At 42.4% G+C, this 13,345-nt stretch overlaps 1 protein-coding gene across 2 annotated transcripts in view; it reads left to right on the top strand.

Annotated features, from left to right (window-relative positions):
* The first annotated feature begins 10,065 nt into the window (after positions 1-10,065).
* LOC142761776 (uncharacterized) overlaps positions 10,066-13,345 on the top strand; it is a 50,181-nt gene continuing 46,901 nt past the window's right edge. Inside the window, exons 1-4 of one of the 2 annotated variants that reach the window (XM_075892606.1) lie at positions 10,066-10,409; positions 10,703-10,798; positions 11,528-11,575; positions 12,445-12,513. In XM_075892606.1, coding sequence (XP_075748721.1) covers positions 10,171-10,409; positions 10,703-10,798; positions 11,528-11,575; positions 12,445-12,513 — 452 coding nt within the window. In that variant the 5' untranslated portion in view covers positions 10,066-10,170. The remainder of the gene's footprint in view (positions 10,410-10,702; positions 10,799-11,527; positions 11,576-12,444; positions 12,514-13,345) is intronic. The other variant, XM_075892607.1, reaches the window with a different exon arrangement.

Genomic DNA, 13,345 nt, shown 5'->3' with positions numbered 1-13,345 from the left:
GCGATTAAAACATCCCTGTGGCTGAAACCCAGTGTAGAGGCTCCAAATGAAAGATCAGTTTGTGATAGTTACAAGCCCAGTCTTTGAAGAGGTGGTGCTAGTATGCTTTGCCTGAATAAATCGAAACGGCGACAATGTAATAAAAAATGACTGATTGTTTCCTCTTGATTACAGTAAATGCACATAGGGGAATTCAATATGCCTGATCTATGCAAGTAAAAATTGAGGGAGGTAACGCGGCAACGAAATTTCGTGATGACAACTTCCATCATCCTTGAATTAGTCAATTCACTGCGCCAGGGAAATAACAAGTGTTTGTACTCTGGAGAAGCCGTCAGTGCAGGGTCAGATAAATTTTGCCTGATTTTAAGTGTGCGAAATTGCGCCACCGTAATGTATACTGTATGAGGGAAAATAGGAATAATTGGTGTCGAAAGGGATGCCTTCGCAAGAGAATCAGCTGTTTCGTTTAACAACAAACCTTTGTGCCGTGGTGTCCAGATTAAATGAATACTTCGGAGATGACAGGGAATTAATGATTTAAAAAGTTTCACTATAGGTGAGTGACCAGATGCGGACAGAGAAGAGCACACTGATAATAAATCGGTTTTGACTGCTACGACTGCAATGGAAATATTTACCTTTCGCAAAGCTAACATTATTGCCATGAATTCAGCCAGAAAGACAGGAAGAAAATTTGGTAAGCGAAGTGAAAATGACCAATCAAGTACGGGGCAATATATTCCAACGCCTGATTTTTCATGTGATTGAGATGCGTCCGTTGCTATAATGATATTTGTTGGCAGAGTACCTAAATGGTCCTGCAATAAACCATTTAAAATGCCTGTAGGTAATAGCTTAGCGTGAGTTGGGAAGATATCATGGTAAACAATTTCTGGAGAATTTTGTTGCTCAGTTAAAGGAATCAGATCACGAACGTGTACATTTAGGGGCTCAAGTAACGATTGAACAAATACTATTTGTGGTTTGTGAAATCTGGGCCAATGCACGGAGAAGAATAGGTCAAAATTGGAAATAAAAATAATTTGTTCAGGGTTAAACGGTGCTTCATATAGTCGTAAAAAGGTCTGCACACAGAATGTTAAAGCGACATAATAAGGTTGGTATTCGTGCTTCAAGGTATAACACTGCATTTGTAGTATACTTTGGAAGTCCTAAGCAGAGCCGTAAAGCCTCTCTTTCCAACAGAACGAGCGGCCGAAGTTTTTAGGCTGGCGCACCAGAAAAAAGAATGCAGCCAAACTCCAACACAGGTCGGACATACATTTTATATATAATCAAAAGTGCTTTTCTTCTCATACCTGATCTACAATTGCTCAACCTCCGCAATACGCCCATCGCGCATACTGCTTTTGTCGCGATGTATTCAATGTGAAGGCGCCAATTTAGATGCTCATTATACATAACTCCAAGATATTTTAATGATTGTACTTGTGGGATATCTTGAAGCTTGTAATTAATAGATATGTGCACGGGATCTTTGATAGGAAAAACGAGAATAGCACATTTACCGGTATTCAGGTTCAATATCAATCCATCCAGCCAATGTTCTATTTCATTAAGATATGCTTGCAAGATAGTGTAGAGACAGTGGAAGTCATGTGCCATAGCAAAGAAAGCAATGTCATCGGCATAAACATAGGCTTTCACATCTGGATGAACGGGGATGGTACTAAGAAATATGTTGAATAAAACCGGGGAAAACACTGATCCCTGAGGTACACCTCGGGTTTGCTTGTGCTTACAGGAAGAGAAACCGCCTTGATAACAATAGAATTCTCTTCTACTTAAAAATTCTGTCATCCATGCTACTATAAAAGGTGGAAGTCCATGGCTCCATAACTGATTAGTCAAGATAGAATACTCTACGCTATCGTATGCTTTACATATGTCTAACGTTACTAAAGCCACAAAGTGCTTTTTGTGACGGGCAATATGAATACGACTTTCCAGATCTACATGTGCATGACATATGGAATATCCAGATCTAAAGCCAATTTCAGCTTCTAAAAGCCAGCTTCTAAAATACTCTCCTTAATAAGTGCACTGGCATTTTCGCGGCCCTTTTTGGGTTTTGGGTTTGGGCAAGGAGATTTTAAAGGAGATCCAGTGCGCTTCTGACGCGTGAAATCTTGGCATACGTCCATTTCATTATGATCCTCCGCGTGGGTCGACGTAGAAGGTACGGAAAAAATTGGGGTTTTCTCCTCTCGGGATTGCCGCTTTGTGGCTAAATTCGGTATCTCTTCCACTGCACAAGGTGCCGACTTGGCCATCGGTACTGCTACTGCAGAAGCCAGCTGTGTCATCTGTGAGCAAAACACTTTAGAGATGCACTCACTTACGCTCGTAACTATGTGTTCCAGCGCTTTCGACATCGCCTTTTCTACTGCAGCCTCAATAAGATTAAGAATCTTCGTCTCACTTAGTTGTTCGTGCCTCGACGCGACTCCGGCATATCCAAAGGCCCTATCCTTCACAACTGTTATTGCTTCTCGCCGCGAGCAACGACATCTGTCCATGATTTCTAGAAGTTGCGTTTCATTAGACCTTGCGGTGCAGTTCAGATAATCGGCCGCGTGAGTTCCTGCACAGAGGGAGCACTTTTCGGTTTCGGCATAGCACTCCTTCGATGGGTGGGTATCGCCACAGATGTGGCAACGTGAATTTGATTTACAGCCCCCTGCACTGTGACCAAAACGCCAACAGTTTTGACATTGGAGAGGACGAGAAGCGAGACGTTCGACTCTGAAAATGAGCGGCCATATTTTCAACTCAGATGGACAGGAAGTACCGGCAAAGGTAGCAATAACCGACTCAGTGGGGACTTTTTCACCGTTAACTAATCGGTTGCATCGGTACACAGCTATGACCCCTGCATCAGACAGCTTTTCCAGAGTCTCAGCGGGCGTTAATGTAGAGTCGACTTCTCGTACAATTCCCTTAGTGCACGCTAAATGAGGCGGGATAAATGCACTCACCGGGACCGAAGCAAATGTCTTGGGTTTTAGGATGTCAGAAACGCACGAAGGATCTGACGATCTGCATACCAAACCACCTCTTCCGAACTGACGAACATCACTTATCAGCTGAAAGTGCGGCGTCATGGCCTGCAATTCCACCTGGATCGCCTTCGGGTTGTTGAGCCTAATAAATCCACCACTCGAGGGCACCAGCGCAACAGAGATGCTGCCAACACCACTGCGGAAAAATATTCCAATGGCAATTCATCATTAGGCAAGGAGGCTGACCAAGGGCTGTGCCCTTGGTCAGGAGATGAATTAGACATTAGCACTAATTCGATTGCTTAAAGAAGTAATATGCAACGTCAGCTAGATTCAACAGGTCAAATTCACCCAAAGCTCAGCCAAACCACCGTCCGAAAGAGTCCGAAAAAACTTCTTGTTCGGCTGCTTTCTTCTTCGTAGTGCGAACGACACTGCGGCAACGTGGGAACGAGATGCCAATGTCGCTTGCTTGCTTGCTTGCTTGCTTGCTTGCTTGCTTGCTTGCTTGCTTGCTTGCTTGCTTGCTTGCTTGCTTGTTCCTTTCTTTTGTGGCTCTCACCAACTAAGGGGGATTGGCCAAGAAGCCGGTGGTTAATGCAAGTCAATACCTTTAGATTTTCTAGACTAGGGCAATATTATTATTGTGTTTTGGCTGTGAAATTAATTTGGCGCAATGTAAAAAAAAGAAAAAAGGAGGGGGGAGAGAAATAATAGAATTTGTTGAATATCTGAGGTGGAATCGTTATATGAAATTCTCCTGAAAGTTGAATCATTGCAGTGTATCAGCTAAATAATAAGTGGTAGTGTGGCTAGTGAAATTCGAGAGCTGATCGCTGACTCTGCAAGGTAATCTTCTTCTGTTATATATGAATTCGCAGAGATCCCCGCAGATGTTTCTGTCGCTGTGTCCCAATGAAGTGGCCCCAAAAGACAAAATATTGGGAGTATTAGGTGATATTCCTAGTTTTTTAAATAAAGTTTTGAAGCAGTTTTTTCTTTGATTTTTGAAACGGTGACATGTGATAAGAAAATGGTCGATATGTTCAGGTTCGTTACAGCTTGAGCACAGAGGGGATGGCACCAGACCAGACCTGTTTAAGTAGAAATTAAGAGGTGGTACATGGCAACGTAATTTTGTTATCAAGACTTCCAATTTACGCATGGGACACCATTTATTATTCCATGTGAAGTGCAGGTGCGAGAAATCTGGATTTGGTATCATGATTTTAGATGAGTCTTCAAGAAGGGAAAGTTTTCTAAACCTCGCTGCTGTTACATAAGCTGTAGGAGGCATGATTGGCACAATCGGAAGATCAAGAGATGTTCGCGCAAGTGTGTCAGCCATCTCGTTTATAAATATACTACGATAGCCTGGCACCCATATCATTTGCACTAGACGAATGTTTGCTGGGATTAATGATTTAAAAGTTTCTAGTACTGCTGATGTCGACAACGATGATAAAAATGAACACACGGAATACGAGTCAGACGCTATCACAGCTGTCGAAAGAGTCGCAGGAAGTTTACGAATAGCTAGTATAACGGCCATTAATTCCGCTTCAAATATTGGTGTATAATCTGGGAGGCGTAATGAAAATGACCAGAATAATGAGAGAGAAAAAATGCCCACACCTGCCTTCTCGCCACTCATAGATGCATCCGTTGCAATTACTATATTAGTACCTAATTGAGACAGGTGTTGTTCTAATAAACCAATCAAATATTTAGAGGGCAAGTGTTTAGCGTTCATGGGGAAGATATCGTCAAATTTTATTTGCACTTGGCCGATTGGTTTGACAGATGGTGTGATCTCAAATATATTAACATTTAAAGCATCTAGAAGTGTTTGAACAAATAGCACTTGGGTTTTATATACACGGGATCAATGCTCATTGAAAAAGGCACCAAGCTCGGCAAAGAATACAAACTGTCGCCTTCTTAAAGTGGATTCAGAAAATTTTAAATAGGTTTTTACTGTTAAAATACGAAATCTGCAAGCAAGGGTGGGTATCCGAGCTTCTTGATACAAAACATTGTTAGCTGTGAATTTTGGCACACGTAAACAACTACGTAGAACTTCCCGCTCTAAGAAAATCAGGGGGTTTATTTTGTATGCTGGTCCACCAGAGAATAGTACACATCCGAATTCAAGAATCGGACGAACGTACATGCGATAAATCATGATCAGCGTATCTCTGCGAAGACCGGAACGGAGGCGGCCAAGCCTACCTATCATTCCAACAGCGCGTGTAGCCTTAATTTTAATATATTCATTCCAACAGCGCGTGTAGCCTTAATTTTAATATATTCAATGTGGTCACGCCAGCTCAGCTTTTGATCGTACAGTACACCCAGATATTTAATACAGTTAACCTGGAGAATTATTTCTTGATGGTACTGAAGAGAAATAGTAACTGGTGCGTCCAATGGAAAAACTATTATAGCACTTTTAGTTACGTTCAGGTTCATATGAATTTTCTGAAACCAGGTTTCCAATGTTGCCAAATAACACTGTAAAGTCGAATGTAGTAAATGAATATCACTGTCAGATGCAAACAACGCGATATCATCTGCATATACATATACTTGTACCTTATCACTCAGTGGTATTGAACTTAACAAAATGTTAAATAGCACAGGCAATAGAACAGAGCCTTGAGGAACACCTCTCGTTTGGCTATACTTCGGCGTGGAAGCACCTCGTTGAAAGCAATAAAATTTTCTGTCTTTTAAAAATTCGTACATCCAATTTGTTATGTACTGCGGGAACGTAACCTCTTTTAGGACATTGATAAGAATAAGATGTTTAACTCTGTCATATGCCTTGGCTAAATCAAGGGTTACTAGGGCCGCATATTGTCGTCTGTGCCCAGCAAGCTTTATACGAGCCTCTAAATCAATATGCGCCCGCCATATAGAGTAACCTGGACTAAATCCAATCTGGCACGCACTGAGTATCGCATTATCTGTTATGAACTTCGTAACTCTAATGTAAAGTATTCTTTCTATTAACTTAACTACGTGTGATGTTAAAGCGATTGGCCTAATGTTATCTATCTGCATTCCTAGTCCCTGTTTTTTAAGAAGCGGTATTATTTTTGCAAGTCTCCAGTCAGGAGGTATCCAACTATTTTCAAGTGAATAGTTGACAACGTTAAGGAGGTCTTCAGGAGAGATGTCGAATAATATTTTTAACATTTCTGAAGTGACGCCATCTGGTCCAGGACCTGTGTTTGGCAGAATATGAACGACGTGCGCAAGTTCATCCCTACTTACTTCAATAAAATCATTTCCGAATGACGGTTTTGCACACTTTATTTTGATTTGTGATGTAAATCTCTTCTCCAATCCCAATGCAATTTCAGTTAATGTATCTTCCAACTCAGTTGGAGAAAAAATAACTGAGTCAATATTTACGTGTGCTGTAAAATCTGAATAGAGCTTTCTTGTTGCCGCTCTTGGATAGATAGCTGTACCGTTTTTCTACATAATCGTCTTTCGCTAATGAAACTGTTCTCTTAAAGGTAGCTTTAGTAAATAAATAATTTCTCCAATTAGTCGGACATTGGTTGGTAAGGAGTTTTTTCCATGCAGCGTTGCGGCGTCTATAATCTCTGGCGCAATCCACATTCCACCAGGAAGATATAAATTTTCCCTTTGTTGAAGATATAGTGAACTGTGATTTTTTGATTGTACACTTTAGGGTGGAACAAAGGCTCATAGCTTTCATATTTGCTTCCATATTGGGCAAGGAAGACAGCGTTGACTGTAAGTTCTTTTTGAATTTAGAGTAGTTTACAAAACTTTGCTCCTGGTGATCTACCGTCACTAAAGCAATGCTGACTTCAAATACCAGGGGGCAGCGATCACTACTTGTAGCGGTATCAAGAACAGTCCAAGACGACATTGTCACACTTGAGCTAGCAAATGTCAAATCTAAGATTGACCTCGAATTACATCGAACGAATATCGGAACTCTAAAGTTCCAACAAATAAGGTTATTCCGATTAGTCCAGTCCCACAACCGTTGTCCTGATGAATCAGTGCGGAATCCCCATGAAACGTGATGGGAATTGAAGTCGCCCGCAAATAGTATACTGTTTCTGCAAAAACTCACAGTCACGTCAAGGGCTCTTTCATCTTGTATTCCAGCCGGAAAGTAGTTGCTGGCTATAGATAGTGGCGCGCATTCGGGAAAGTGAATTTCCAGAACCAATACTTCATAATCGTGCGATATTTGTTGGTAAACTAAGTGTGCTTTATGACAAATTTTGGATGAAATGAAAAACATTAATTCTCCACCACGTGAGTCTCGGTTCAGTCGAAAGCACTGATAGTTTTTTAGATAAAAGTTTTGATCAGCAGACAGCCAAGTTTCTTGTAAAATTATGACGTCTGGAGATTGTTGAGAAATTAGGTATAATAAGTCTGTAGTTGCAGAGAGAATTGAACGGCAGTTCCACTGAAGTACTCTAAGGCACCCTATGATGATAAGCAAGCAGTAGCAACTGCTTGATCTAAGATACTATCTTTTAAGAAGTCTGGTTTAGTCCTAGGTTCCTTCACACTCTTTTTTGTTTTTGGATGAGAAGAATTATTAAGTTTTCTAGTGGGTGATCTGGTGCGTTTCAAAAGGCGAGCATCCATATCTACATCCCGATTACTTATTGAATCTGAATCAGATATACCTTTCTGCTCAGTTGTGTTAGATCTGGAAGGCATCGCCTCATTATCGATAGAGACATCTGACTGGTGTTCGGCAGGTTTATTAATTGAGGCACTAGGAGGTTGGATACGCTTAGTTATTCGATCAGATGCGTCTGCCATCTGTAAATCCATAATATTATTGAGTGAGTCGGACCGATTGAGTAAAAATTTTTCTAATACTTTTTCTACGGCCTTTTCTACCATAGCAGAAATGGACTGAGAAAGTGATGCATCCATAGAAAGAGGTGGACGAGCTGCTATGCCGGCATAACCCTGACTACTGCTTTGAATTTCTGCAATTGCTTCTCTATACGAGAGCATCGTCTCCTTTCAATGATGTCAATCACCTGAAGTTCTTTTGATTTTGCAGGGCAGTTAGGATCGTCTGCAGCGTGATTTGCCTTGCACAAACAGCATGTGTTATTGTCTGATTGATACTCAGCAGTACTATGACCAGCCCCGTATATGGCCCCGCATATGCGGCATCGAGTCTCCGATCGACAACTTTTAGTACTGTGCCCAAAGCGCCAACATTTAGCACATTGCAGCGGACGGGGAGCCAAAGCTTCGACCTTATAGATAAGCGGCCATGCCTTGATCTCCGAAGGGTGATCTGTTCCAGCGAGTGTGGCAATTACAGTTTCAGTGGGAACTTTCTGTTGGTTTTCCTGTTTGGTACAGCGGTAAACAAAAATAACACCTGCTGGGGGAAAGATGTCCAAGACTTCTGCTGGGCTTAGACTTGCGCCTACCCCTTGAACCAATTCTTTGCAGCAAGCTAGATGAGGTGGGATAAAAGAGCTCACCAGTTGGGATTGAAAAGTAGTGCACTTCAGAAGGTCTTGGATGCAAGCCTTGTCTGGTGAGCAGCATAGTATCCCCCCGCGTCCAAACTGACGAACTTCTGTTATCAGTAGAGAGTGGGGAGTATTCGCACGAAGTTCCGTTTGGATTGTCTTGGGATTTTTCATGCGGATGAACCCACCGGTGGTCGGCACCAAAGCGACAGAAACGCTACGGGTTCCATTGTGTTGAAACAACTCCAGGGGAAGATCTTGAGGGGGAACGGAGGCTGACCAGAGGCCAGGCCTCTGGCCCGGAGAAAAAACAGACATGAAATAAGAAGAAGTTACACTTATCAATGCACTAAAACAGTTGCGGAACAAGAGGTAGATCTAATAAGATAAAAGTAACCGCCGGCTGCTTGACCGCAACCCTGAGGATGGAACAAGAAATATATATATATATATATATATATATATATATATATATATATATATATATATATATATATATATATATACATATATATATATATATATATATATATATATATATATATATATATATATATATATATATATATATATATAACTCCTGACGAGTGACATAGAGTGAACTCAATGAACGGCGGCGAGGCGCTCGCCATGTGTACGCACTTGCTGGTGTTTCACAGTGATGGTGTTGCCATACGTTTTTTTTTTTAGTTTTAGTGCTCTCTCTCTTTTTTTTTTACAATTGTTCGGTTTGTTACACTGTCAGTAGTCGTAAGCTTGGCTGAAAACAGCTGTTGATCTAAAAAAAAAAAACGATTGATATGTGGGGTTAACGTCCCAAAACCACCATATGATTATGAGAGACACCGTAGTGGAGGGCTCCGGAAATTTCGACCACCTGGGGTTATTTAACGTGCACCCAAATCTGAGCACACGGGCCTACAACATTTCCGCCTCCATCGGAAATGCAGCCGCCGCAGCCGGGATTCGAACCCGCGACCTGCGGGTGAGCAGCCGAGTACCTTACCACTAGACCACCGTGACGGAGCGATGTAAAAAGAAGTATTAAATGCAAGAGTATACGGGAAGGGTGTGGGCCATTGCTTTAGAGACGTTGCTCTGCGGCTGTTGCATTTGTTAATTGCCTTTGTTTGACTTCACAGCTATTTAGAGCGTTTTTCCACTTGTCAATCACGCGCAGGTGTCGATTGATCGTATCTGACCATACTCAAATATTTATTTTCGATCGCTGTACGACGTTTCTTGCGCAACGTGGACCGTACAGTTTTTATGACACCTTCGCAAGTACCTTACACGTGCTTAATAAACTGTGACTAATATGCAGATCTGCAGCTGATCACCGCTCTGAAAACCAGCCAGGAGGCAACTACTTGTCAGGAGTTTCAGTTTCACAAAAATGAAACCGAAACTGTCTACACGCTTGCTGCGACGTCTAGAGAGTTATGGCACACCTAGCGAAGGCGAGGACGAACCGGTGAAGTGACAGCTGAACGGTAGTGTATAGGTGTTCTGTGGCTGAACCATAGAGAAACCACTATGGCTGAACTGGCTTAACTCTACAGAAGGTGTGTCAACACTTTAAACTATAGTTCCTTACCATGGCACAGTGTGCCTTTGCTAGTCGCTGACATATTGAAATGAAACGGCGTCGGCAAAAAAGAAGGAGAAGCGCTTCGAGCACGCGTATCACGGCTTGCCGCTTTGCGTCGTCTGATTGGCCGGTGGTTGCAAGTGAAGATAGCACGTGGATCGGGAGCGCGAGTCTGAGCCTGCATGAGCCTCGTTCGGCATCCGCATCTGGAACGTCTACGCGGCTGTCTTACGCAATCGTACAGAAGCTTGCAGTACTGTTCCATCGGAGCCCGACCGAGTTCAGGTGAGCTCTTCCTTATTTCATTTACGGCTTACAGTTATTCGCCTAGGGAAGCGGTTCACCCTTCCGAGACGCAATGAGGCGAGACTCGCATAGGCGGCGTATTCAAAAACTAAAGAAAAGTGTCTTGGCTGTACTGCCGGAAACGGGAGTGCCCTGGACGTGGCCCTTTAGTTAAATACTGCTATTTACTCATTAAAAACATTTTATAGCTGTCGCGTAACTTCTTCAGAAGTGCAGTTTAGTGTTTTCACCGTATTGTTCCGTAATGCCGTGTTTTTTAATGGCGAATGCAGGACGGAAATGTTCGCCACGAAGCGTGATCGAAGAAAAAAACACAAGGCCACGTTTTCGTTTGGATCGTCAAGCGCTGCTTCTGCTAACCTGCCTTCGTAAGTGTAGCCCTTGAAGGACGTTTCGCATTTTCTTTCCTCAACCCCTTTCGTATTGTGCGGTCGCAACAATACGCTTATTTACACCGCCATATTCGACATGCAATGTTATCGCGTGTCAGTACCGTTTCGTTCCTTTATATCTTTGATAAGTCACCCGAAGCAGATAGTAGGCGTAGTTTAGGTTTGTTTCACGCCCCCCTCTCGCGGGACCGAATTCCAGCCGTGGTGACCGCATTTTCGGTGGATGACAAAATGCTTGAGGCGCGTGTGCTTTTAGGTGCACGTCAAAAGAACCCCAGGTGGTCGAAGTCCTGAACCCTTCACTACGACGTCCATCATAATAGTATCGCGTTTCTGGACGTAAAATTCTTTTCCGATGGAGGCGGAAATGTTGTAGGCCCGTGTTCTCAGATTTGAGTGCACGTTAAAGAACCCCAGGTGGTCGAAATTTCCGGAGCCCTCCACTACGGCGTCTCTCATAATCATGGTGGTTTTGAGACGTTAAACCCCACATATCAATCAACTACGGCTGCGACTACTACAGGCTAGAACATGCTGCACAAGCTTCTGCGGCATGGTGTGTACATAATGCTCAGAGTATGTGGCAAGTTTTCAAACTACAGGCTTTGCCTTTTGACTTGCTTTCCTACCTTGTTCAGCATGTCCTGCCACTCTGCAATAAGACATTTGCTTTGCATTGTTTGAAGATTTGCTTTTGCTTTGCAGCAACATGGAGGCAAACCTACCAGAACTCTTTGCAATACTTAGGATGAAGTGAGTATAAAAAGCGTAGTATTTTAAAGAAGCATGTACATAGCACTAGCACTGATGATGTCGTGAATTAACTGCCGAGAAATTGCACTTCACTAAATTCATTAGCTTGCAGAGATTGCTTTGCAGGCTGCTAGCCTAGTTAGGAGCCTTAAAATAGCACCTAATGTAACATTCTGTGGACATGGTTATCATTGCTGAGGTAGGTTGAGCTGCCTCAGAGATATGGTATATTTGGTATATCTGAGGTCATGTTTAGCTGTGTTTGTAGATGTCCTTCTGATTTGTCACTTGTGGAGAGTGATTTTTTTTCTCCCTTAGTGTTGGTATGAAAAGTTCTTGTGCGGACCTTGCTCACCTCTCCTTCGAGTGTAAAATTTTGCATCACTTCCACGTTGCCCGTGCTATCTTCCATCCGCTGCGGTTTTATTATCTCTATATTTTTAAGGCCTCTGCTAACGTGAACGGTGGAGGCATGAAAACAAGACACGTGCAACATCTTGGTGTTGCTCATAGTTTGACAAGTTTCCCTCGATTAAAGAAAAAAAAACTTTCCTTTTTAAAGACTGCTTATGAATTGTTCAAAATATTGCAAGGATTGGTTGATACATAGCCGCATTTTGATTGGCCCACCTTAGTGTTCGACAATAGTATGACAGATTGAGGTAACATTTGCACTGTTTCAGTGCATACCAAAGAAGTTCTCAACAAACTAAGACATAAACTGGCCTAGCACACCAGGTCTTTTGGCCAACTGGGTGTTTTGTGCAAGTGGACATGTCCTCATGTGCTTTTGTGTTGAATATTATGTATCCTTTTCATGACATCTTCAAGAGATCTTTTTTTGTTAATGAAAACTTGCCATTGTGCAGACAACAAGCTCTTAGAGACACTGAGGCCAACGGCTGCATGACTGGGTGGTCGGCTCACAAGCACTCACTGTGAGTACCCTAGTAGTTTTTTTGCTTCTTTTATGCAGTGAAATTTAGTTTGGCTGCCAGGTCATAACTGCATCACACTACGTCTTTGTGGTATGTTTCCACATGAATTTTGGTTTCTAGCACATGAGGGAAAGTGTGTACCCTTACAAAATGTTGATGCTATTAATGTACCATGGGAAAAAGTTGTGGAAAAAATGAATTACGGCAAAATATGTTGTTGACAATGTGGTGTATGTATTAGTGTCGCGCGGAACGGAATACGTTGGCCAAACAATATACGCCTACAGGAACACTGATGGAATGGGCAGAGCGGCAACTCTAAATATCTGAGCGTGAATTGTAAGGGGTTTGGTTGCCTGCCTGCCTACGATTGGAGGTAATCTAGACAAGCGATAATTGGCTCACCAGAAATCGTAGAGGTGGCACACATTGCTTGCTTCAGAGAAATATGCATTGGCGTGCTTTCCATTGCTTGCTTCAGAGAAACGTGCATCGGTGTGCTTTCCATTGCTTGCACAAAAAAGAAGTATCTTTTCCAGGGATATGCTCTCGCGAGATGGTCTTTTCTTTTGTTTTAATTTTGTAACTTGTAAGTGATCATGCACGGTTGTAGACGTGTGTTGTTAAGAGCTGTGCAATCTTTCGCTACATATGTGTCTTTTTCTGAATAACAATCGGTAGTAAAGTTGGCGCTTGTGCATGTCAGCACTGTTTTCGTGCATTTGAGTCTTTTCCCACGCTGTTGAAATTTTTGTTGACGAATCACGGGAACTTGAATGGGCTGCACTGGCCTTATAGTTTGGCTCATGCTTGCAATAAACAGGTCAATGCG

This window comes from Rhipicephalus microplus, chromosome 4 (assembly GCF_043290135.1).
Source record: "Rhipicephalus microplus isolate Deutch F79 chromosome 4, USDA_Rmic, whole genome shotgun sequence".
In the NCBI taxonomy this organism is placed as follows: domain Eukaryota; kingdom Metazoa; phylum Arthropoda; class Arachnida; order Ixodida; family Ixodidae; genus Rhipicephalus; species Rhipicephalus microplus.
The sequence above is the reverse complement of the archived record's forward strand: the minus strand, read 5'-3'. Positions and strand labels throughout refer to the sequence as shown.